At 43.7% G+C, this 27,733-nt stretch overlaps 1 protein-coding gene and 1 long non-coding RNA gene across 2 annotated transcripts; one reads left to right on the forward strand and one right to left on the reverse strand.

Moving 5' to 3' along the window:
- Positions 1-453: 453 nt before the first annotated feature.
- On the forward strand, positions 454-27,733 carry LOC115189367 (CST complex subunit CTC1; the record flags this gene model as incomplete). The annotated part of the gene is given in 10 exon segments (XM_029747893.1): positions 454-599; positions 3,454-3,500; positions 8,706-8,797; positions 10,304-10,460; positions 12,894-12,968; positions 19,674-19,830; positions 24,029-24,093; positions 24,179-24,335; positions 27,275-27,410; positions 27,567-27,733. Coding segments are annotated over 10 exon segments (1,145 nt in total), but the record flags the coding sequence as incomplete, so codon positions are not given.
- On the reverse strand, positions 26,551-26,781 carry LOC115189368 (uncharacterized). The gene is made up of 3 exons (XR_003876896.1): positions 26,756-26,781; positions 26,610-26,649; positions 26,551-26,569 (listed from the first exon to the last, which is right to left on the reverse strand). It is a non-coding gene; the product is annotated as an uncharacterized LOC115189368 (long non-coding RNA).

Genomic DNA, 27,733 nt, shown 5'->3' on the forward strand with positions numbered 1-27,733 from the left:
TCCCTCCATCCCTCTCTCTCTGTCTCCCTCCATCCCTCTCTCTCTTCCTCTCTCTGTCTCCCTCCCTCCATCCCTCTCTCTCCCTCTCTCTGTCCCTCCCTCCCTCCATCCATCTCTCTCTCCCTCTCTCTGTCTCCCTCCCTCCCTCCATCCCTCTCTCTCTTCCTCTCTCTGCCTCCCTCCCTCCATCCCTCTCTCTCCTACACATAAGGTTTTTGACTTTATTGTCTGATATCCTCCATGATTTAACAATGGAAATCAGTCCCAGACTGTATAGTCTGATATCCTCTATGATTTAAATCATGTGTATGTATGGATTTTTCCAGTTTTATGTGTGGTGATTTTAAAATGGTCGAATTAATAAACTTAAAAAACTTGGGTTGTTTTCTTTGGATCTAGTAAAGTTTTTTAGTATGTGATGTATTTTACTGCCTGATTTGGCCCGTGTTCCTGTCACTCAGGATCCCAGTGTTCTGATTGGCTGTCGTGTTGCTGGGAGGAGCGGTGTAGAGCTTCATACGAACCCCTCCCTCCTGGTGCGCTCTGATTGGAGGATCCACACCCTGACCCGCCCACTCCTGACCACGCCCTACTCCCAGGTGAGCTGGGCTGCGTTCAGCAGGACTAAACGGTGCTCAACCCTGTAATTAAAAATAAAGTATTTTGTAATTCCTTATAGACACATTTTTTTTTAATTTTTTTTTCACCTTTATTTAACCAGGTAGGCAAGTTGAGAACAAGTCCTTTATTTAACCAGGTAGGCTAGTTGAGAACAAGTCCTTTATTTAACCAGGTAGGCTAGTTGAGAACAAGTCCTTTATTTAACCAGGTAGGCTAGTTGAGAACAAGTCCTTTATTTAACCAGGTAGGCAAGTTGAGAACAAGTCCTTTATTTAACCAGGTGGCTAGTTGAGAACAAGTCCTTTATTTAACCAGGTAGGCTAGTTGAGAACAAGTCCTTTATTTAACCAGGTAGGCAAGTTGAGAACAAGTCCTTTATTTAACCAGGTAGGCAAGTTGAGAACAAGTCCTTTATTTAACCAGGTAGGCTAGTTGAGAACAAGTCCTTTATTTAACCAGGTAGGCTAGTTGAGAACAAGTCCTTTATTTAACCAGGTGGCAAGTTGAGAACAAGTCCTTTATTTAACCAGGTAGGCAAGTTGAGAACAAGTCCTTTATTTAACCAGGTGGCAAGTTGAGAACAAGTCCTTTATTTAACCAGGTAGGCTAGTTGAGAACAAGTCCTTTATTTAACCAGGTAGGCAAGTTGAGAACAAGTCCTTTATTTAACCAGGTAGGCAAGTTGAGAACAAGTCCTTTATTTAACCAGGTGGACAGTTGAGAACAAGTCCTTTATTTAACCAGGTAGGCTAGTTGAGAACAAGTTCTCATTTACAATTGTGACCTGGCCAAGATAAAGCAAAGCAGTTCGACAACATACAACAACACAGAGTTACACATGGAGTAAAACAACATACAATCAATGATGCAGTAGAAAAAAATAAGACTATATACAATGTGAGCAAATGATGTGAGATAAGGGAGGTAAAGGCAAAAAATGCCATGGTGGCAAAGTAAATAAAGTATAGCAAGAAAAACACTGGAATGGTAGATTTGTAGTTTGAAGAAAGTTCAAAGTTAAAATATAAATAATATGGTGCAAAGGAGCAAAATAAATAAAATAAATAAATACAGTAGGGGAAGAGGTAGTAGTTTGGGCTAAATTATAGATGAGCTATGTACAGGTGCAGTGATCTGGGAGCTGCTCTGATAGCTGGTGCTTAAAGCTAGTGAGGGAGATAAGTGTTTCCAGTTTCAGAGATTTTTGTAGTTCGTTCCAGTCATTGGCAGCAGAGAACTGGAAGGAGAGACGGCCAAAGGAGGAGTTGGCTTTAGGGGTGACCAGAGAGATATACCTGCTGATATACATATTGATCAGGGCGATGCACAGACCTTTTGTGGGTCTCAGAAAAATACATAAACCCCCCAAAAAAGAAAAAAAAAATCGCTGTAACCATGGTTACAGACTGGTTGAGCTATTATTCCAACCCATTCTGATGAGTCCTGTCTGAAATACTTTAGACATATAACCACCAAACTAGTCCTGTCTGAAATACTTTAGACATATAACCACCAAACTAGTCCTGTCTGAAATACTTTAGACATATAACCACCAAACTAGTCCTGTCTGAAATACTTTAGACATATAACCACCAAACTAGTCCTGTCTGAAATACTTTAGACATATAACCACCAAACTAGTAGAACCCTGTCTGTGCCTGATCAGGCCACACCCCACACACCCAGGCCCACCCCACACACCCAGGCCACACCCCACACACCCAGGCCACACACCCAGGCCACACCCCACACACCCAGGCCACACCCCACACACCCACCCCACACCCAGGCCACACCCCACACACCCAGGCCACACCCCACACACCCACCCCACACCCAGGCCCACCCACACACCCAGGCCACACCCCACACACCCAGGCCACACCCACACACCCAGGCCACACCCCACACACCCAGGCCACACCCCACACACCCAGGCCACACCCCACACACCCCAGGCCACACCCCACACACCCAGGCCACACCCCACACACCCAGGCCACACCCCACACACCCAGGCCACACCCCACACACCCAGGCCACACCCACCCAACATGAGTGAATGAACCTCTTGTTCTGTTGAAGAATGCTGTGCTCAGTTTTGGGGAAACGTGTTCTTCAGTGCAAACCACCACGCAACGTAGGAAAACGTTCAGTAAACACACCCCAGCCTTGAAGTGATCACTAACTGTAACCCCTGACCTCTAAACCCTGACCTCTAAACCCTGATCTCTAAACCCTGACCTCTAAACCCTGACCTCTAAACCCTGACCTCTCTCCCCTCCAGTTAAACCCTGACCTCTAACCCCTGACCTCTAAACCCTGATCTCTAACCCCTGACCTCTCTCTCCTCCAGTTAAACCCTGACCTCTAAACCCTGACCTCTCTCTCCAGTTAACCCCTGACCTCTAAACCCTGACCTCTCTCTCCTCCAGTTAACCCCTGACCTCTAAACCCTGATCTCTAACCCTTGACCTCTTTCTCCTCCAGTTAAACCCTGACCTCTAAACCCTGACCTCTCTCTCCTCCAGTTAACCCCTGACCTCTAAACCCTGATCTCTAACCCTTGACCTCTCTCTCCTCCAGTTAAACCCTGACCTCTAAACCCTGACCTCTCTCTCCTCCAGTTAACCCCTGACCTCTAAACCCTGACCTCTAACCCCTGACCTCTCTCTCCTCCAGTTAACCCCTGACCTCTCTCTCCTCCAGTTAACCCCTGACCTCTAAACCCTGACCTCTAACCCCTGACCTCTCTCTCCTCCAGTTAACCCCTGACCTCTCTCTCCTCCAGTTAACCCCTGACCTCTAAACCCTGACCTCTCTCTCCTCCAGTTAATTTCTCAGAAGGTCATGTCTGTGGCTGAGGTCCTGGACTGCAGGTAAGAAAACAAATCTACACAATCAAATCAAATGTTATTGGTCACATGGTTAGCAGGTGTTATTGTGAGTGTAGTGAAATGCTTGTGCTTCTAGTTCCGACAGTGCAGTAATATCTAACAAGTAATCTAACAATTCCCCAACAATTAATACACACAAATCTAAAGGGGTGAATGAGAATATGTACATATAAGTATATGGATGAGCGATGGCCGAGCGGCATAGGCAAGGTGCAGTAGATGGTATAAAATACAGTATATACATGTGATATGAGTAATGTAAGATTTGTAGACATTATTAAAGTGCCACTATTTAAAGTGGCATAGTTTAAAGTGACTAGTGATTAATTTATTAAAGTGGCCAGTGATTGGGTCTCAATGTAGGCAGCAGCCTCTCTGAGTTAGTGATGGCTGTTAAGCAGTCTGATGGCCTTGAGATAGAAGCTGTTTTTCAGTCTCTCGGTCCCAGCTTTGATGCACCTGTACTGACCTCGCCTTCTGGATGGTAGCGGGGTGAACAGGCAGTGGCTCGGGTGGTTGTTGTCCTTCCTGTGACATCGGGTGGTGTAGGTGTCCTGGAGGGCAGATAGTTTACGGTTGAGGGGGGTGCAGTTGCTGTACCAGGCGGTGATACAGCCCAACACGATGCTCTTGATAGTGCATCTGTAAAAGTTTGTCAGGGTTTTGGGTGACAACATTTCTTCATCCTCCTGAGGTTTAAGAGGCGCTGCTGTGCCGCCTTCACCACGCTGTTTGTGTGGGTGGACCATTTCAGTTTGTCAGTGACGTGTACTCCGAGGAACTTAAAACTTTCCATCTTCTCCACTGCTGTCCCGTCGATGTGGATATGGGGCTGCTCCCTCTGCTGTTTCCTCAAGTCCATGATCATCTCCTTTGTTTTGACGTTGAGTGAGAGGTTGTTTTCCTGACACCCCACTATGTGCCCTCACCTCCTCCCAGTAGGCCGACTCGTCGTTGTTGGTAATCAAGCCTACTTCTGTTGTGTCGTCTGCAAACTTGATGATTGAGTTGGAGGAGTGCATGGCCACTCAGTCGTGGGTGAACAGGGAGTACAGGAGAGGGCTGAGCACACACCCTTGTGGGGCCCCAGTGTTGAGGGTCAGCGAAGTGGAGATGTTGTTTCCTACCTTCACCACCTGGGGGCGGCCCGTCAAAGTCCAGGACCCAATTGCACAGGGCGGGGTTCAGACCCAGGGCCTCCAGCTTGATGATGAGCTTGGAGGGTACTATGGTTTTGAATGCTGAGCTGTAGTCAATGAACAGCATTCAGACATAGGTATTCCTCTTGTCCAGATGGGATAGGGCAGTGTGATGGCGATTGCCTCGTCTATGGACCTGTTGGGACGGTAAGCAAACTGAAGTGGGTCTAGGGTGGCCTGTAAGGTAGAGGTGATATGATCCTTGACTAGTCTTTCAAAGCACTTCATGATGACAGAAGTGCTACGGGGCGATAGTCATTTAGTTCAGTTATCTTTGCCTTCTTGGGTAAAGGAACAATGATGGCCATCTTGAAGCATGTGGGGACAACAGACTGGGATAGGGATTGATTGAATATGTCTGTAAACACACCAGCCAGCTGGTCTGTGCATGCTCTGAGGACGCGGCTAGGGATGCCGTCTGGGCCTGCAGCCTTGCGAGGGTTAACATGTTTAAACGTTTCACTCCCGTCAGCCACTGAGAAGGAGAGGGGGGGGGGCACAGTCCTTGTTAACCTCTGAGTATTTTCACGTCCGGATGAAAAGCGTGCCCAAAGTAAACTGCCTGTTACTCAGGCCCAGAAGCGAGGATATGCATACAATTGGATGCATATCAATATATTTGGATAGAAAACACTCTGAAGTTTCTAAAACTGTTAAAATAATGTATGTGAGTATAACAGAACTGATATGGCAGGTGAAACCCCGATGACAAACCATCCTCGGCTGCCCATAAGAAGTTAACGGGCCGCGACGGTGCCACTGTTTTATCCTCAAAGTGGGCAAAGAAGGTGTTTAGTTTGTCCGGAAGCGTGACGTCGATGTCCGTGACGTGGCTGTTTTTGTAGTCTGTGATTTCCTGTAGACCCTGTCACACATGTCTCGTGTCTGAGCCATTGAATTGCGACTCCACCTTGTCCGGCATTTCTCTTGATTGATTGCCTTGCGGAGGGAATAACTAAACTGTTTATTTTCAGCCATATTTCCAGACCTCTTTCCATGGTTAAATGCGGTGGATCGCGCTCCTATGCTCTTCTTTTTCACTCACCAAGTCAGCGTATAGATCAATGTCATTCTCTGAGACTGATCGGAACATATTCCTGTCCGCGTGATCAAAACAATCTTGAAGCGTGGCTTCCCATTGGTGGGACCACGACTCCAGCAAAGATGGAGTCGTGGTCGGATTTGCTGAAGGGAGGGCGGGGGAGGGCCTTGTATGCATTGCGGAAGTTAGAGTAGCAGTGATCCAGTGTTTTCCCAGCACGAGTACGACAGTCAATATGCTGATAGAATTTAGGTAGCTTTGTTCTCAAATTTGATTTGTTAAAATACCCAGCTACTATAAATTCAGCCTCAGGATATATGGTTTCCAGTTTACATATTGACGTTCCTTGAGGGCCGTCTTGGGCTCTGCTTGAGGGGGGATGTACACAGCTGTGAATATAATTGACGGGAATTCTCTTGGTAGGTAAAATGGCCGGCAATTGATTGTAAAGAATTCTAGGTCGGGTGAGCTGAAGGACTTGAGTTCCTGTATGTTGTTATGATTACACCATGAGTCATTAATCATGAGGCATACACCCCCGCCCTTCTTCCCAGAGAGGTGTTTGTTTCTGTCGGCACGATGCATGTTTCTGTCGGCATGATGAACGATTCCGACAACAAATCCTGAGTGAGCCATGTTTCCATGAAACAGAGAATGTTACAATCTCTGATGTCTCTCTGGAAGACAACCCTTGCTCGAATTTCGTCTGCCGTGTTGTCGAGAGACTGGACATTGGTGAGTAGTATACTCGGGAGTGGTGGGCGATGTGCATGTCTACGGAGCCTGACCAGGTGGCCGCTTCGTCTGCCCCTTCTGCGGCGCCGTTGTCTTGGCTCGGCTACTGGGATTAGATCCATTGTCCTGGGTGGTGGTCCAAACAGAGGATACACTTTGGGGAAGTCGTATTCCTGGTCGTAATGTTGATGAGTTGACATCGCTCTTATATCCAATAGTTCTTCCCGGCTGTATGTAATAAGACTTAAGATTTTCTGGGGTAACAATGTAAGAAAAAATACATAATAAAAACAAAATACTCCATAGTTTCCTAAGAACTCGAAGCGAGGCGACCATCTCCTTCGGCACCATCAGGGTTAGGAACTCCGTACTCTGGATAAATGGGGGAAAGAATTATAGATCAAGAAATCACACAGAGCAACAGATAACCTTCATCACCCAGACCACAGAGCCACAGATAACCTTCATCACCCAGACCACAGATAACCTTCATCACCCAGGCCACAGAGCCACAGATAACCTTCATCATTGCCATCCAGACCAGACCTGGATTTCAAATACTTAAACAATTATTTCAAATACTTTATCTGTGGCTGTTTGAGTTTGCCTTGCTTAACGGGCTAGACGTGCCGCTAGCGCCCCACCTCGACAACATCCGGTGAAACTGCAGAGCGCGAAATTCAAAATACAAAAATCGTAATATTAAACATTCATGAAAATACAAGTGTCATACATCATTTAAAAGTGTAACTTCTTGTTAATCCAGCCGCTTTGTCAGATTTCAAAAAGGCTTTACGGCGAAAGCATACCATGCGATTATCTGAGGACAGCGCCCCGCGTACAAAAGCATTAAAAACATTTTCCAAACCAGCAGAGGCATCATGAAAGTCAGAAATAGCGATAAAATAAATCACCTACCTTTGAAGATCTTCCTCTGTTTGCGATCACAAGGGTCCCAGCTACATAACAAATGGTCGTTTTGTTCGATAAAGTCCTTCTTTATATCCCCAAAAAGTCAGTTTAGTTGGCGCGCTTGATTCAGTAATCCACCTGTTCCCCTCGTTCAAATTGCATACAAAGGAATCCCAAAAGTCACCAATAAACTTCGTCCAAACAAGTCAAACAACGTTTCTAATCAATCCTCAGGTACCGTAATATGTAAATAAACGATCAAATTTAAGACGGTGTGTTCAATACCGGAGATAAATAACAAAGTGTGCCCCCTCATCCACGCGGGCCACAACACTACAGTCAAAATGAGAGCCACCTAGGAAAAACTACAAATTCTAGCTCATTTTTCAAAAACAAGCCAGAAACCCTTTCTAAAGACTGTTGACATCTAGTGGAAGCCTTAGGAACTGCAATCTGGGAGGTATTCCTTTTGAATCTCCCATAAACAAGGATTTGAATGGGCTGTGACCTCAAAAAAACAAAAACAATTCCGGATGGATTCTCCTCGGGTTTTTGCCTGCCATATCAGTTCTGTTATACTCACAGACATTATTTTAACAGATTTAGAAACTTCAGAGTGTTTTCTATCCAAATCTACCAATTATATGCATATCCTAGCTTCTGGGCCTGAGTAACAGGCAGTTTACTTTGGGCACCTCAGTCATCCGAACTTCCGAATACTGCCCCCTAGCCCGAAGAAGTTAAAGGTCCAATGCAGCCATTTTAATCTCAGTATCAAGTCAATTCTAGGTGACAATGAAGTACCTTACTCTGATTGTTTCACATTAAAATGGTCAACAAGAAACAAATAGCTTCTTAACCAAGAGCAACTTCTTAAGCCAGAATTTTGCTAGGACTGAGTGGGGAATGGGAAAACTGAAAACGAACTGTTATTGGCCGAGAGGTTTGGAACTCTGTTATTGGCCGAGAGGTTTGGAACTCTGTTATTGGCGGAGAGGTTTGGAACTTTGTTATTGGCCGAGAGGTTTGGAACTCTGTTATTGGCCGAGAGGTTTGGAACTCTCAGTCTTATTGGTGATGTCACCAGGCAGGCCAAAACTCCATCCAACCAAAACAAGCTGAAATTTCAGGCGATCTTTTTCAAACAGCTCTTACACTAAAAAGTAATTATCCTGATTTTCATAATTTCATGACTGGAGAAGCCTAATTACGTGACTAAACGGTCGGGCAGACCAGGTAGGCTCAGGTACCATCATCATCATCATCACCATCATCATCACCTCTCTCTGTGTGTTGTAGCAGTGGGGTGGATCTGGTCTCGTTCCATGGAGTCATCTCTCAGAGGATCACCCTACAGAGAGGGACGACCACACACACTCCTACACAGAGAGGTACGAGACACACACTCTTACACAGAGAGGTACGAGACACACACTCTTATACAGAGAGGTACGAGACACACCTGCACAGAGAGGTACGAGACACACCTGCACAGAGAGGTACGAGACGCACCTGCACAGATCACTCTTCTGTGAGAGGTGAGGCTGTGTGTGTTTTAACTGTTGGGTTTGTGTATATCAGGGCTGTTCCTGGATATCTACACTCCAGGAGGGTCTCTCTCCAGGAACAGGGTTGCAGTTAAAACCTCCAGGAGGGTATCTCTCCAGGAACAGGGTTGGAGTTAAAACCTCCAGGAGGGTATCTCTCCAGGAACAGGGTTGGAGTTAAAACCTCCAGGAGGGTATCTCTCCAGGAACAGGGTTGGAGTTAAAACCTCCAGGAGGGTATCTCTCCAGGAACAGGGTTGGAGTTAAAACCTCCAGGAGGGTCTCTCTCCAGGAACAGGGTTGGAGTTAAAACCTACAGGAGGGTCTCTCTCCAGGAACAGGGTTGGAGTTAAAACCTACAGGAGGGTATCTCTCCAGGAACAGGGTTGGAGTTAAAACCTCCAGGAGGGTCTCTCTCCAGGAACAGGGTTGGAGTTAAAACCTCCAGGAGGATATCTCTCCAGGAACAGGGTTGGAGTTAAAACCTCCGGGAGGGTATCTCTCCAGGAACAGGGTTGGAGTTAAAACCTCCGGGAGGGTATCTCTCCAGGAACAGGGTTGGAGTTAAAACCTCCAGGAGGGTATCTCTCCAGGAACAGGGTTGGAGTTAAAACCTCCAGGAACAGGGTTGGAGTTAAAACCTACAGGAGGGTATCTCTCCAGGACCAGGGTTGGGGTTAACCTCCAGGAACAGGGCTGGAGTTAACCTCCAGGAACAGGGTTGGAGTTAAAACCTACAGGAGGGTATCTCTCCAGGAACAGGGTTGGGGTTAAAACCTTCAGGAGGGGTATCTCTCCAGGAACAGGGTTGGAGTTAAAACCTCCAGGAACAGGGTTGGAGTGTAAACCTCCAGGAGGGTATCTCTCCAGGACCAGGGTTGGAGTGTAAACCTCCAGGAGGGTATCTCTCCAGGACCAGGGTTGGAGTTAAAACCTCCAGGAGGGTATCTCTCCAGGACCAGGGTTGGAGTGTAAACCTCCAGGAGGGTATCTCTCCAGGACCAGGGTTGGAGTGTAAACCTCCAGGAGGGTCTCTCTCCAGGACCAGGGTTGGAGTTGACCTTGGACCCCGCTGCTCTATACAGTCTCCCAGTATAGGCTTAGATGTTGATTCAATGTGTTTGTATTTTACCTTTGTGTTTGTGTTTTACCTGTGTGTTTGTGTGTTTTACCTGTGTGTGTGTGTGTGTATTTTACCTGTGTGTGTGTGTTTTACCTGTGTGTGTGTGTTTTACCTGTGTGCGTTTTACCTGTGTGTGTGTGTGTGTTTTACCTGTGTGTGTGTGTGTGTGTGTGTTTTACCTGTGTGTGTGTTTTACCTGTGTGTGTGTGTTTTACCTGTGTGTGTAGACGTGGAGGCAGGGCTGAGTGTGAGGTTGACGGTGTGTGTGGACCCCAGAGGGCGCAGCCTGCAGGTGTATTTGGACCTGAGCCTCACCCCGTACCCACCTGGTCTGGTACCTGGAAACACTGTCCTGTTCACCAGCTTCCATCGCAGGCTGTCACGGTAACACACACACACACACACACACACACACACACACACACACATATACTGAGTACACCGAACATCAGCTGTACTTTAGAACTATTTCATCTGAGTGAACTAAAAACATTAACATATAATATTCAGTTGTACCGCAGAACAGCTTTAATTCTTCGGGCGTGGACTCTACAAGGTGTTGAAAGCGTTCCACAGGGATGCTGGCCCATGGTGACTCCAGGGATGCTAGCCCATGTTGACTCCAGGGATGCTGGTCCATGTTAACTCCAGGGATGCTGGCCCATGTTGACTCCAGGGATGCTGGCCCATGTTGACTCCAAGGATGATGGCCCATGTTGACTCCAGGGATGCTGGTCCATGTTGACTCCAGGGATGCTGGCCCATGTTGACTCCAGGGATGCTGGCCCATGTTGACTCCAGGGATGCTGGCCCATGTTGACTCCAGGGATGCTGGTCCATGTTGACTCCAGGGATGCTGGTCCATGTTGACTCCAGGGATGCTGGCCCATGTTGACTCCAGGGATGCTGGTCCATGTTGACTCCAGGGATGCTGGCCCATGTTGACTCCAGGGATGATGGCCCATGTTGACTCCAGTGATGCTGGCCCATGTTGACTCCAAGGATGCTGGCCCATGTTGACTCCAGGGATGCTGGTCCATATTGACTCCAGGGATGCTGGCCAATGTTGACTCCAGGGATGCTGGCCCATGTTGACTCCAGGGATGCTGGCCCATGTTGACTCCAGGGATGCTGGTCCATGTTGACTCCAGGGATGCTGGTCCATGTTGACTCCAGGGATGCTGGCCCATGTTGACTCCAGGGATGCTGGCCCATGTTGACTCCAGGGATGCTGGCCCATGTTGACTCCAGTGCTTCCCACAGTTGTGTCCAGTTGGCTGGATGTCCTTTGGGTGGTGGAACATTCTTGATACAAACGGGGAAACTGTTGAGCGTGAAAAACCCAGCAGCATTGCAGTTCTTGACACTCAAACCCGGAGCACCTGGCACCTACTACCATATCCCGTTCACCCTCTGAATGGCACACAAACACAATCCATGTCTCAATTGTCTCAAGGCTTAAAAATCCTTCTTTAACCCGTCTCCTCCCCTTCATCTACACTGATTGAAGTGGATTTAACAAGTGAACATCAATAAGGGATCATAGCTTTCACCTGGATTCACCTGGATTCACCTGGTCAGTCTGTCATGGAAAGAGCAGGTGTTCATAATGTTTTGTCAAGCTATATTGTGTTCGTGGTATCACAATAACTGATATAACAGCGGAAAGAAGGTGTGTTAAAACGCTCCAGAAGGTGTATTAAAACGCTCCAGAAGGTGTATTAAAACGCTTATTAAAACGCTCCAGAAGGTGTATTAAAACGCTCAAGAAGGTGTATTAAAACGCTCCAGAAGGTGTATTAAAACACCTCAGAAAGTGTATTAAAACACTCCAGAAGGTGTATTAAAACGCTCCAGAAGGTGTATTAAAACACTCCAGAAGGTGTATTAAAACGCTCCAGAAGGTGTATTAAAACGCTCCAGAAGGTGTATTAAAACGCTCCAGAAGGTGTATTAAAACGCTCCAGAAGGTGTGTTAAAACACTCCAGAAGGTGTATTAAAACGCTCCAGGTGTGTTAAAACGCTCCAGATGGTGTATTAAAACACCTCAGAAAGTGTATTAAAACACTCCAGAAGGTGTATTAAAACGCTCCAGAAGGTGTATTAAAACACTCCAGAAGGTGTATTAAAACGCTCCAGAAGGTGTATTAAAACGCTCCAGAAGGTGTATTAAAACGCTCCAGAAGGTGTATTAAAACGCTCCAGAAGGTGTTTTAAAACGCTCCAGAAGGTGTATTAAAACGCTCCAGAAGGTGTATTAAAACGCTCCAGAAGGTGTATTATTGTGTGTCTGTGTGTTGCAGGGCAGGAAGTGTGTATTAAAACACTGTGTTTGTGTGTTGCAGGGCAGGAAGTGTGTATTAAAACACTGTGTTTGTGTGTTGCAGGGCAGGAAGTGTGTATTAAAACTGTGTGTTTGTGTGTTGCAGGGCAGGAAGTGTGTATTAAAACACTGTGTGTTTGTGTGTTGCAGGGCAGGAAGTGTGTATTAAAACACTGTGTGTTTGTGTGTTGCAGGGCAGGAAGTGTTTATTAAAACACTGTGTTTGTGTGTTGCAGGGCAGGAAGTGTGTATTAAAACACTGTGTGTTTGTGTGTTGCAGGGCAGGAAGTGTGTATTAAAACACTGTGTGTTTGTGTGTTGCAGGGCAGGAAGTGTGTATTAAAACACTGTGTGTTTGTGTGTTGCAGGGCAGGAAGTGTGTATTAAAACACTGTGTTTGTGTGTTGCAGGGCAGGAAGTGTGTATTAAAACACTGTATGTGTGTGTGTAGGGCAGGAAGTGTGTATTAAAACACTGTGTTTGTGTGTTGCAGGGCAGGAAGTGTGTATTGTCGTTCTGTCCCAGTCAGCTGTTTGACCATCATGGCCCTGGGAAAGACTGGCGCCCAGTGAGTTCTCTCCTCATCTCTCCCTCCCCTCCTCCTCCTCCTCCTCCTCTCCTCCTCCTCTCCCCTCCTCCTCTCTTCTCTCTGTATTATAACAGTCTGTAGTCTCATCTCTCTGTATTATAACAGTCTCTTCTCTCTGTATTATAACAGTCTGTAGTCTCTTCTCTCTGTATTATAACAGTCTCTTCTCACTGTATTATAACAATCTGTAGTCTATTCTCTCTGTATTATAACAGTCTCTTCTCTCTGTATTATAACAGTCTGTAGTCTCTTCTCTCTGTATTATAACAGTCTCTTCTCTCTGTATTATAACAGTCTGTAGTCTCTTCTCTCTGTATTATAACAGTCTGTAGTCTCTTTTCTGTATTTTAAGTCTCTTCTCTCTGTATTATAACAGTCTGTAGTCTCTTCTCTCTGTGTTATAACAGTCTCTTCTCTGTATTTTAAGTCTCTTCTCTCTGTATTATAACAGTCTGTAGTCTCTTCTCTCTGTATTATAACAGTCTCTTCTCTCTGTATTTTAACAGTCTCTTTGTATTATAACAGTCTCTTCTCTCTGTATTTTAACAGTCTCTTCTCTCTGTATTATAACAGTCTGTAGTCTCTTCTCTCTGTATTATAACAGTCTCTTCTCTCTGTATTATAACAGTCTCTTCTCTCTGTATTATAACAGTCTGTAGTCTCATCTCTCTGTATTATAACAGTCTCTTCTCTCTGTATTATAACAGTCTGTAGTCTCTTGTCTCTGTATTATAACAGTCTCTTCTCAATGTATTATAACAATCTGTAGTCTATTCTCTCTGTATTATAACAGTCTCTTCTCTCTGTATTATAACAGTCTGTAGTCTCTTCTCTCTGTATTATAACAGTCTCTTCTCTCTGTATTATAACAGTCTGTAGTCTCTTCTCTCTGTATTATAACAGTCTGTAGTCTCTTTTCTGTATTTTAAGTCTCTTCTCTCTGTATTATAACAGTCTGTAGTCTCTTCTCTCTGTGTTATAACAGTCTCTTCTCTGTATTTTAAGTCTCTTCTCTCTGTATTATAACAGTCTGTAGTCTCTTCTCTCTGTATTATAACAGTCTCTTCTCTCTGTATTTTAACAGTCTCTTTGTATTATAACAGTCTCTTCTCTCTGTATTTTAACAGTCTCTTCTCTCTGTATTATAACAGTCTGTAGTCTCTTCTCTCTGTATTATAACAGTCTCTTCTCTCTGTATTATAACAGTCTCTTCTCTCTGTATTATAACAGTCTGTAGTCTCATCTCTCTGTATTATAACAGTCTCTTCTCTCTGTATTATAACAGTCTGTAGTCTCTTCTCTCTGTATTATAACAGTCTCTTCTCTCTGTATTATAACAGTCTGTAGTCTCTTCTCTCTGTATTTTAACAGTCTGTAGTCTCTTCTCTCTGTATTTTAACAGTCTGTAGTCTCTTCTCTCTTTATTATAACAGTCTGTAGTCTCTTCTCTCTGTATTATAACGGTCTCTTCTCTCTGTATTATAACAATCTCTTCTCTCTGTATTATAACAGACTCTTCTCTCTGTATTATAACAGTCTCTTCTCTCTGTATTATAACAGTCTGTAGTCTCATCTCTCTGTATTATAACAGTCTCTTCTCTCTGTATTATAACAGTCTGTAGTCTCTTCTCTCTGTATTATAACAGTCTCTTCTCTCTGTATTATAACAGTCTCTTCTCTCTGTGTTATAACAGTCTGTAGTCTCTTCTCTCTGTATTATAACAGTCTCTTCTCTCTGTATTATAACAGTCTGTAGTCTCTTCTCTCTGTATTATAACAGTCTCTTCTCTCTGTATTATAACAGTCTCTTCTCTCTGTATTATAACAGTCTGTAGTCTCTTCTCTCTGTATTATAACAATCTGTAGTCTCTTCTCTCTGTATTATAACAATCTCTTCTATCTGTATTATAACAGTCTGTAGTCTCTTCTCTCTGTATTATAACAGTCTCTTCTCTCTGTATTATAACAGTCTGTAGTCTCTTCTCTCTGTATTATAACAGTCTGTAGTCTATTCTCTCTGTATTATAACAGTCTGTAGTCTATTCTCTCTGTATTATAACAGTCTCTTCTCTCTGTATTATAACAGTCTCTTCTCTCTGTATTATAACAGTCTCTTCTCTCTGTTTTATAACAGTCTGTAGTCTCTTCTCTCTGTATTATAACAGTCTGTAGTCTATTCTCTCTGTATTATAACAGTCTCTTCTCTCTGTATTATAACAGTCTGTAGTCTATTCTCTGTATTTTAACAGTCTCTTCTCTCTGTATTATAACAGTCTCTTCTCTCTGTATTATAACAGTCTCTTCTCTCTGTTTTATAACAGTCTGTAGTCTCTTCCCTCTGTATTATAACAGTCTGTAGTCTATTCTCTCTGTATTATAACAGTCTCTTCTCTCTGTATTATAACAGTCTGTAGTCTCTTCTCTGTATTTTAACAGTCTCTTCTCTCTGTATTATAACAGTCTGTAGTCTCTTCTCTCTGTATTATAACAGTCTCTTCTCTCTGTATTTTAACAGTCTGTAGTCTCTTCTCTCTGTATTTTAACAGTCTGAAGTATATTCTCTCTGTATTATAACAGTCTCTTCTCTCTGTATTATAACAGTCTGAAGTCTATTCTCTCTGTATTATAACAGTCTGAAGTCTATTCTCTCTGTATTATAACAGTCTGAAGTCTATTCTCTCTGTATTATAACAGTCTGAAGTCTATTCTCTCTGTATTATAACAGTCTGTAGTCTCTTCTCTGTATTTTAACAGTCTCTTCTCTCTGTATTATAACAGTCTCTTCTCTCTGTATTATAACTGTCTGTAGTCTCTTCTCTCTGTATTTTAACAGTCTGAAGTATATTCTCTCTGTATTATAACAGTCTGAAGTCTATTCTCTCTGTATTATAACAGTCTGTAGTCTATTCTCTCTGTATTATAACAGTCTCTTCTCTCTGTATTATAACAGTCTCTTCTCTCTGTATTATAACAGTCTGAAGTCTCTTCTCTCTGTATTATAACAGTCTGTAGTCTCTGTATTATAACAGTCTATTCTCTCTGTATTTTAACAGTCTCTTCTCTCTGTATTATAACAGTCTCTTCTCTCTGTATTATAACAGTCTGAAGTCTCTTCTCTCTGTATTATAACAGTCTGTAGTCTCTGTATTATAACAGTCTATTCTCTCTGTATTATAACAGTCTCTTCTCTCTGTATTATAACAGTCTGAAGTCTATTCTCTCTGTATTATAACAGTCTATTCTCTCTGTATTATAACAGTCTCTTCTCTCTGTATTATAACAGTCTCTTCTCTCTGTATTATAACAGTCTCTTCTCTCTGTATTATAACAGTCTGTAGTCTCTTCTCTCTGTATTATAACAGTCTGTAGTCTCTTCTCTCTGTATTATAACAGTCTCTTCTCTCTGTATTATAACAGTCTCTTCTCTCTGTATTATAACAGTCTGTAGTCTCTTCTCTCTGTATTTTAACAGTCTCTTCTCTCTGTATTATAACAGTCTGTAGTCTCTTCTCTCTGTATTTTAACAGTCTCTTCTCTCTGTATTATAACAGTCTGTAGTCTCTTCTCTCTGTATTTTAACAGTCTCTTCTCTCTGTATTATAACAGTCTCTTCTCTCTGTATTTTAACAGTCTGTAGTCTCTTCTCTCTGTATTATAACAGTCTCTTCTCTCTGTATTTTAACAGTCTGTAGTCTCTTCTCTCTGTATTATAACAGTCTCTTCTCTCTGTATTATAACAGTCTCTTCTCTCTGTATTATAACAGTCTCTTCTCTCTGTATTTTAACAGTCTCTTCTCTCTGTATTTTAACAGTCTGTAGTCTCTTCTCTCTGTATTATAACAGTCTCTTCTCTCTGTATTATAACAGTCTCTTCTCTCTGTATTATAACAGTCTCTTCTCTCTGTATTATAACAGTCTGAAGTCTCTTCTCTCTGTATTATAACAGTCTATTCTCTCTGTATTATAACAGTCTGTAGTCTCTTCTCTCTGTATTATAACAGTCTATTCTCTCTGTATTATAACAGTCTCTTCTCTCTGTATTATAACAGTCTGTAGTCTCTGTATTATAACAGTCTATTCTCTCTGTATTTTAACAGTCTCTTCTCTCTGTAGTATAACAGTCTCTTCTCTCTGTATTATAACAGTCTATTCTCTCTGTATTATACAGTCTCTTCTGCTCTGTATTATAACAGTCTGAAGTCTATTCTCTCTGTATTATAACAGTCTATTCTCTCTGTATTATAACAGTCTCTTCTCTCTGTATTATAACAGTCTCTTCTCTCTGTATTATAACAGTCTGTAGTCTCTTCTCTCTGTATTATAACAGTCTCTTCTCTCTGTATTATAACAGTCTCTTCTCTCTGTATTATAACAGTCTGTAGTCTCTTCTCTCTGTATTTTAACAGTCTCTTCTCTCTGTATTATAACAGTCTCTTCTCTCTGTATTTTAACAGTCTGTAGTCTCTTCTCTCTGTATTATAACAGTCTCTTCTCTCTGTATTTTAACAGTCTGTAGTCTCTTCTCTCTGTATTATAACAGTCTCTTCTCTCTGTATTATAACAGTCTCTTCTCTCTGTATTATAACAGTCTCTTCTCTCTGTATTTTAACAGTCTCTTCTCTCTGTATTTTAACAGTCTGTAGTCTCTTCTCTCTGTATTATAACAGTCTCTTCTCTCTGTATTATAACAGTCTCTTCTCTCTGTATTATAACAATCTCTTCTCTCTGTATTATAACAGTCTGTAGTCTCTTCTCTCTGTATTATAACAGTCTGTAGTCTCTTCTCTCTGTATTTTAACAGTCTGTAGTCTCTTCTCTCTGTATTATAACAGTCTATTCTCTCTGTATTATAACAGTCTCTTCTCTCTGTATTATAACAGTCTGAAGTCTATTCTCTCTGTATTATAACAGTCTATTCTCTCTGTATTATAACAGTCTCTTCTCTCTGTATTATAACAGTCTCTTCTCTCTGTATTATAACAGTCTCTTCTCTCTGTATTATAACAGTCTGTAGTCTCTTCTCTCTGTATTATAACAGTCTGTAGTCTCTTCTCTCTGTATTATAACAGTCTCTTCTCTCTGTATTATAACAGTCTCTTCTCTCTGTATTATAACAGTCTGTAGTCTCTTCTCTCTGTATTTTAACAGTCTCTTCTCTCTGTATTATAACAGTCTGTAGTCTCTTCTCTCTGTATTTTAACAGTCTCTTCTCTCTGTATTATAACAGTCTGTAGTCTCTTCTCTCTGTATTTTAACAGTCTCTTCTCTCTGTATTATAACAGTCTCTTCTCTCTGTATTTTAACAGTCTGTAGTCTCTTCTCTCTGTATTATAACAGTCTCTTCTCTCTGTATTTTAACAGTCTGTAGTCTCTTCTCTCTGTATTATAACAGTCTCTTCTCTCTGTATTATAACAGTCTCTTCTCTCTGTATTATAACAGTCTCTTCTCTCTGTATTATAACAGTCTCTTCTCTCTGTATTATAACAGTCTATTCTCTCTGTATTATAACAGTCTCTTCTCTCTGTATTATAACAGTCTCTTCTCTCTGTATTATAACAGTCTCTTCTCTCTGTATTATAACAGTCTGAAGTCTCTTCTCTCTGTATTATAACAGTCTCTTCTCTCTGTATTATAACAGTCTGTAGTCTCTTCTCTCTGTATTTTAACAGTCTCTTCTCTGTATTTTAACAGTCTCTTCTCTCTGTATTATAACAGTCTGTAGTCTATTCTCTCTGTATTATAACAGTCTCTTCTCTCTGTATTATAACAGTCTGTAGTCTCTTCTCTCTGTATTATAACAGTCTCTTCTCTCTGTATTATAACAGTCTCTTCTCTCTGTATTATAACAGTCTGAAGTCTCTTCTCTCTGTATTATAACAGTCTATTCTCTCTGTATTATAACAGTCTGTAGTCTCTTCTCTCTGTATTATAACAGTCTATTCTCTCTGTATTATAACAGTCTCTTCTCTCTGTATTATAACAGTCTGTAGTCTCTGTATTATAACAGTCTATTCTCTCTGTATTTTAACAGTCTCTTCTCTCTGTATTATAACAGTCTCTTCTCTCTGTATTATAACAGTCTATTCTCTCTGTATTATAACAGTCTCTTCTCTCTGTATTATAACAGTCTGAAGTCTATTCTCTCTGTATTATAACAGTCTATTCTCTCTGTATTATAACAGTCTCTTCTCTCTGTATTATAACAGTCTCTTCTCTCTGTATTATAACAGTCTGTAGTCTCTTCTCTCTGTATTATAACAGTCTGTAGTCTCTTCTCTCTGTATTATAACAGTCTCTTCTCTCTGTATTATAACAGTCTATTCTCTCTGTATTATAACAGTCTATTCTCTCTGTATTATAACAGTCTCTTCTCTCTGTATTATAACAGTCTGTAGTCTATTCTCTCTGTATTATAACAGTCTATTCTCTCTGTATTATAACAGTCTCTTCTCTCTGTATTATAACAGTCTGTAGTCTATTCTCTCTGTATTATAACAGTCTCTTCTCTCTGTATTATAACAGTCTATTCTCTCTGTATTATAACAGTCTATTCTCTCTGTATTATAACAGTCTATTCTCTCTGTATTATAACAGTCTATTCTCTCTGTATTATAACAGTCTCTTCTCTCTGTATTATAACAGTCTGTAGTCTCATCTCTCCTTTTCCTTGTCTCTCTCTCCAGGTCATGTGACTCTCCTCCTCCCATGATCCTTCTGGGTGTGTGGGCATTGGCAGGGGCAGAGCAGTGCATTGTGGGCCGGGTCCGAGGTCACGTGGTGTGTGTTCTCTACCTGCAGCTGCAGTGGACTTGCTCTCTGTGTGGCAGTATATACGCACAGGTACACACCGCATACACACACCCGTACACACACCCATACACACACCCGTACACACAGCATACACACACCCGTACACACAGCATACACACACCCGTACACACACCCATACACACACCCATACACACAGCATACACACACCCGTACATACAGCATACACACACCCATACACACCGCATACACACACCCATACACACCGCATACACACACCCATGCACACAGCATACACACACCCGTACACACAGCATACACACACCCATACACACAGCATACACACACCCATACACACCGCATACACACACCCGTACACACAGCATACACACACCGCATACACACCGCATACACACACCCATACACACAGCATACACACACCCGTACACACAGCATACACACACCGCATACACACACCCGTACACACAGCATACACACACCCGTACACACAGCATACACACACCCATACACACATCATACACACACCCATACACACACCCATACACACACCCATACACACAGCATACACACACCCGTACACACAGCATACACACACCCGTACACACACCCATACACACACCCATACACACAGCATACACACACCCGTACACACAGCATACACACACCCATACACACCGCATACACACACCCATACACACCGCATACACACCCCCATACACACAGCATACACACACCCGTACACACAGCATACACACACCCATACACACAGCATACACACACCCATACACACCGCATACACACACCCGTACACACAGCATACACACACCGCATACACACCGCATACACAATACACACCCATACACACACCCATACACACAGCATACACACACCGCATACACACACCCGTACACACCGCATACACACACCGCATACACACCGCATACACACACCCGTACACACAGCATACACACACAGCATACACACACCCGTACACACACCCATACACACAGCATACACACACCGTACACACCGCATACACACACCCGTACACACACCCATACACACACCCGTACACACAGCATACACACACCCGTACACACAGCATACACACACCCGTACACACACCCCTACACACACCCATACACACAGCATACACACACCCGTACATACAGCATACACACACCCATACACACCGCATACACACACCCCATACACACCGCATACACACACCCATGCACACAGCATACACACACCCGTACACACCGCATACACACACCCATACACACAGCATACACACACCCATACACACCGCATACACACACCCGTACACACAGCATACACACACCCGCATACACACCGCATACACACACCCATACACACAGCATACACACACCCGTACACACAGCATACACACACCGCATACACACACCCGTACACACAGCATACACACACCCGTACACACAGCATACACACACCCATACACACATCATACACACACCCATACACACACCCATACACACACCCATACACACAGCATACACACACCCGTACACACAGCATACACACACCCGTACACACACCCATACACACACCCATACACACAGCATACACACACCCGTACACACAGCATACACACACCCATACACACCGCATACACACACCCATACACACCGCATACACACCCCATACACACAGCATACACACACCCGTACACACAGCATACACACACCCATACACACAGCATACACACACCCATACACACCGCATACACACACCCGTACACACAGCATACACACACCGCATACACACCGCATACACACACCGCATACACACCGCATACACACACCCGTACACACAGCATACACACACCGCATACACACACCCGTACACACCGCATACACACACCGCATACACACCGCATACACACACCCGTACACACAGCATACACACACAGCATACACACACCCGTACACACACCCCATACACACAGCATACACACACCCGTACACACAGCATACACACACCCGTACACACACCCATACACACACCCGTACACACAGCATACACACACCGCATACACACCGCATACACACACCCATACACACAGCATACACACACCCGTACACACAGCATACACACACCGCATACACACACCCGTACACACAGCATACACACACCCGTACACACAGCATACACACACCCATACACACATCATACACACACCCGTACACACACCCATACACACACCCATACACACAGCATACACACACCCGTACACACAGCATACACACACCCGTACACACACCCATACACACACCCATACACACAGCATACACACACCCGTACACACAGCATACACACACCCATACACACCGCATACACACACCCATACACACCGCATACACACCCCCATACACACAGCATACACACACCCGTACACACAGCATACACACACCCATACACACAGCATACACACACCCATACACACCGCATACAACACACCGTACACACAGCATACACACACCGCATACCACACGCATACACACACCGCATACACACACCGCATACACACACCCGTACACACAGCATACACACACCGCATACACACACCCGTACACACCGCATACACACACCGCATACACACCGCATACACACACCCGTACACACAGCATACACACACAGCATACACACACCCGTACACACAGCATACACACACCCGTACACACAGCATACACACACCCATACACACCGCATACACACACCCGTACACACAGCATACACACACCGCATACACACCGCATACACACACCGCATACACACCGCATACACACACCCGTACACACAGCATACACACACCCGTACACACCGCATACACACACCGCATACACACCGCTTACACACACCCGTACACACAGCATACACACACAGCATACACACACCCGTACACACAGCATACACACACCCGTACACACAGCATACACACACCCATACACACCGCATACACACACCCGTACACACAGCATACACACACCGCATACACACCGCATACACACACCGCATACACACCGCATACACACACCCGTACACACAGCATACACACACCGCATACACACACCCGTACACACCGCATACACACACCGCATACACACCGCATACACACACCCGTACACACAGCATACACACACAGCATACACACACCCGTACACACAGCATACACACACCCATACACACAGCATACACACACCCGTACACACAGCATACACACACCCATACACACAGCATACACACACCCGTACACACAGCATACACACACCGCATACACACACCCGTACACACAGCATACACACACCCGCACACACAGCATACACACACCCATACACACAGCATACACACACCCGTACACACAGCATACACACACCCGTACACACAGCATACACACACCCATACACACAGCATACACACACCCGTACACACAGCATACACACACCCATACACACAGCATACACACCGCATACACACACCCATACACACAGCATACACACACCCGTACACACACCCATACACACCGCATACACACACCCGTACACACAGCATACACACACCCATACACACCGCATACACACACCCATACACACAGCATACACACACCCGTACACACAGCATACACACACCCGTACACACAGCATACACACACCGCATACACACAGCATACACACACCCGTACACACACCCATACACACACCCGTACACACACAGCATCAGTCTGTGGTTAGTCATCAGGAGTTCACAGAGTCATGGGAAAGGTTATTCCAGGTCACACAGCTAACTCTCTTTCTGTCTCTCTCCTCTCTCTCTCTCCTCTCTCTCTCCTCTCTCTCTGTGTCTCTCTCTCTCTCTGTGTCTCTCTCTCTCTCTCTCTCTCTCTGTGTCTCTCTCTCTGTGTCTCTCTCTCTCTCTCTCTGTCTCTCTCTCCTCTCTCTCTCTCCTCTCTCTCTGTGTCTCTCTCTCTCTCTGTGTCTCTCTCTCTCTGTGTCTCTCTCTCTGTGTCTCTCTCTCTGTGTCTCTCTCTCTCTCTCTCTCTGTCTCTCTCTCCTCTCTCTCTCTCTCTCTCTCTCTCTCTCTCTCTGTGTCTCTCTCTCTGTGTCTCTCTGTCTCTCTCTCTCTGTGTCTCTCTCTCTGTGTCTCTCTCTCTCTCTCTCTCTCTCTGTCTCTCTGTCTCTCTCTCTCTCTCTCTCTCTCTCCCCTATAGGAGAGGTGTACTAGGTCTCAGCCTCCCTGTAATTCTACCTCTGCTGTGTTTCAGGCCGAAGCCAAGTGAGTTAACATGTTTTATTGTTTGTGTTGGGGTGTGTGTGTGTTTGTGTGAGTTAATCGTGTGTGTGTGTGTGTGTGTGTACAGGGCAGCTGTAGAGGATGGCAGTGGAGAGGCCCATATTTGGTTCTCCTGTCCAGTAATTTCCGGTCTACTGGGGTTAGCCACGCCCCAGTGGGAGGGGCTTCAGAGGTCACTGAGGGTCAGAGGTCACCTCAGAGTCTACACACGGGGGCGGAGCCTGGTGAGGTCACTTAATCAGTCAATCAATTAATCACTTTTTGTACGTCCTTCTAGTGGGCACTTTATTGAATCTGAAATGGCACCATGTCCCTTATATAACATGTCTGAAATGGCACCATGTCCCTTATATAACATGTCTGAAATGGCACCATGTCCCTTATATAACATGTCTGAAATGGCACCATGTCCCTTATATAACATGTCTGAAATGGCACCTTGTCCCTTATATAACATGTCTGAAATGGCACCTTGTCCCTTATATAACATGTTATGTGTCTGAAATGGCACCCTGTCCCTTATATAACATGTCTGAAATTGCACCTTGTCCCTTATATAACATGTCTGAAATGGCACCTTGTCCCTTAAATAACATGTTATGAGTCTGAAATGGCACCTTGTCCCTTAAATAACATGTTATGAGTCTGAAATGGCACCATGTCCCTTATATAACATGTTATGAGTCTGAAATGGCACCCTGTCCCTTATATAACATGTTATGTGTCTGAAATGGCACCCTGTCCCTTATATAACATGTCTGAAATGCCACCTTGTCCCTTAAATAACATGTTATGAGTCTAAAATGGCACCCTGTCCCTTATATAACATGTTATGTGTCTGAAATGGCACCTTGTCCCTTATATAACATGTTATGTGTCTGAAATGGCACCTTGTCCCTTATATAACATGTTATGTGTCTGAAATGGCACCCTGTCCCTTATATAACATGTCTGAAATGGCACCCTGTCCCTTATATAACATGTTATGAGTCTGAAATGGCACCCTGTCCCTTATATAACATGTCTGAAATGGCACCTTGTCCCTTATATAACATGTCTGAAATGGCACCTTGTTCCTTATATAACATATTATGAGTCTGAAATGGCACCCTGTCCCTTATATAACATGTCTGAAATGGCACCTTGTCCCTTATATAACATGTTATGTGTCTGAAATGGCACCCTGTCCCTTATATAACATGTCTGAAATTGCACCTTGTCCCTTATATAACATGTCTGAAATGGCACCTTGTCCCTTAAATAACATGTTATGAGTCTGAAATGGCACCTTGTCCCTTAAATAACATGTTATGTGTCTGAAATGGCACCCTGTCCCTTATATAACATGTTATGTGTCTGAAATGGCACCCTGTCCCTTATGTAACATGTCTGAAATGACACCTTGTCCCTTAAATAACATGTTATGAGTCTAAAATTGCACCCTGTCCCTTATATAACATGTTATGTGTCTGAAATTGCACCTTGTCCCTTATATAACATGTTATGTGTCTGAAATGGCACCCTGTCCCTTATATAACATGTCTGAAATGGCACCCTGTCCCTTATATAACATGTTATGTGTTTGAAATGGCACCTTGTCCCTTATATAACATGTCTGAAATGGCACCATGTCCCTTATATAACATGTTATGAGTCTGAAATGGCACCATGTCCCTTATATAACATGTTATGAGTCTGAAATGGCACCCTGTCCCTTATATAACATGTTATGTGTCTGAAATGGCACCCTGTCCCTTTTATAACATGTCTGAAATGCCACCTTGTCCCTTAAATAACATGCTATGAGTCTGAAATGGCACCCTGTCCCTTATATAACATGTTATGTGTCTGAAATGGCAACTTGTCCCTTATATAACATGTTATGTGTCTGAAATGGCACCCTGTCCCTTATATAACATGTTATGTGTCTGAAATGGCACCCTGTCCCTTATATAACATGTCTTAAATTGCACCTTGTCCCTTATATAACATGTCTGAAATGGCACCTTGTCCCTTAAATAACATGTTATTAGTCTGAAATGGCACCTTGTCCCTTAAATAACATGTTATGAGTCTGAAATGGCACCTTGTCCCTTATATAACATGTCTGAAATGGCACCCTGTCCCTTTTATAACATGTTATGAGTCTGAAATGGCACCCTGTCCCTTATATAACATGTTATGAGTCTGAAATGGCACCCTGTCCCTTATATAACATGTTATGAGTCTGAAATGGCACCTTGTCCCTTATATAACATGTTATGAGTCTGAAATTGCACCCTGTCCCTTATATAACATGTCTGAAATGGCACCCTGTCCCTTATATAACGTGTTATGAGTCTGAAATGACACCTTGTCCCTTATATAACATGTCTGAAATGGCACCCTCTCCCTTAAATAACATGTTATGAGTCTGAAATGGCACCCTGTCCCTTATATAACATGTCTGAAATGGCACCTTGTCCCTTATATAACATGTTATGAGTCTGAAATGGCACCTTGTCCCTTAAATAACATGTTATGAGTCTGAAATGGCACCTTGTCCCTTATATAACATGTCTGAAATGGCACCCTGTCCCTTATATAACATGTTATGTGTCTGAAATGGCACCTTGTCCCTTATGTTATGAGTCTGAAATGGCACCCTGTCCCTTATATAACATGTTATGTGTCTGAAATGGCACCCTGTCCCATATATAACATGTTATGTGTCTGAAATGGCACCTTGTCCCTTATATAACATGTTATGAGTCTGAAATGGCACCTTGTCCCTTATATAACATGTCTGAAATGGCACCTTGTCCCTTAATAACATGCTATGAGTCTGAAATGGCACCCTGTCCCTTATATAACATGTTATGACTGAAATGGCACCTTGTCCCTTATATAACTGTCTGAAATGGCACCTTGTCCCTTATAACATGCTATTAGTCTGAAATGGCACCTGTCCCTTATATAACATGTCTGAAATGGCACCTTGTCCCTTATATAACATGTTATGAGTCTGAAATGGCACCTTGTCCCTTATATAACATGTCTGAAATGCCACCTTGTCCCTTAAATAACATGTTATGAGCCTGAAATGGCACCCTGTCCCTTATATAACATGTTATGTGTCTGAAATGGCACCATGTCCCTTATATAACATGTTGTGTTTGTGCAGGTGTGTGACGTGGATGCTGAAGACCCTCTCCTCCGGTACCTGTCCTGTGTGTGTAGCAGCAGCGCTGTGTGTCGTCCCCTGACTCTCATCTGCACGCTACACACACGTTCACACACACCTGCTGCACGCAGACAGGGTGAGTACACACACACACACACACGGGTATGCAGTCCGTGACCTCTCAGATACACACATTGAGTTCACCCACGTGTGTGTGTGTGTGTGTGTGTGTGTGTGTGTGTGTGTGTGTGTGTGTGTGTGTGTGTGTGTGTGTGTGTGTGTGTGTTTGCAGACTCTGCCCAGCTGAAGAGGTTTACCCGAGGAGACAGAGAGTTTGTTACTCGGATGCCCCCCCCTCTCCAACTCACCTGTACACACATCCTGGAGGAGAGAGAGCAGGACTGAGGGAGGGAGACTGAGAGAGGGACTGAGGGACAGAATGAGGGAGGGAAGGGAGGG

This window comes from Salmo trutta, unplaced genomic scaffold (genome assembly GCF_901001165.1).
Source record: "Salmo trutta unplaced genomic scaffold, fSalTru1.1, whole genome shotgun sequence".
Classification (NCBI taxonomy): domain Eukaryota; kingdom Metazoa; phylum Chordata; class Actinopteri; order Salmoniformes; family Salmonidae; genus Salmo; species Salmo trutta.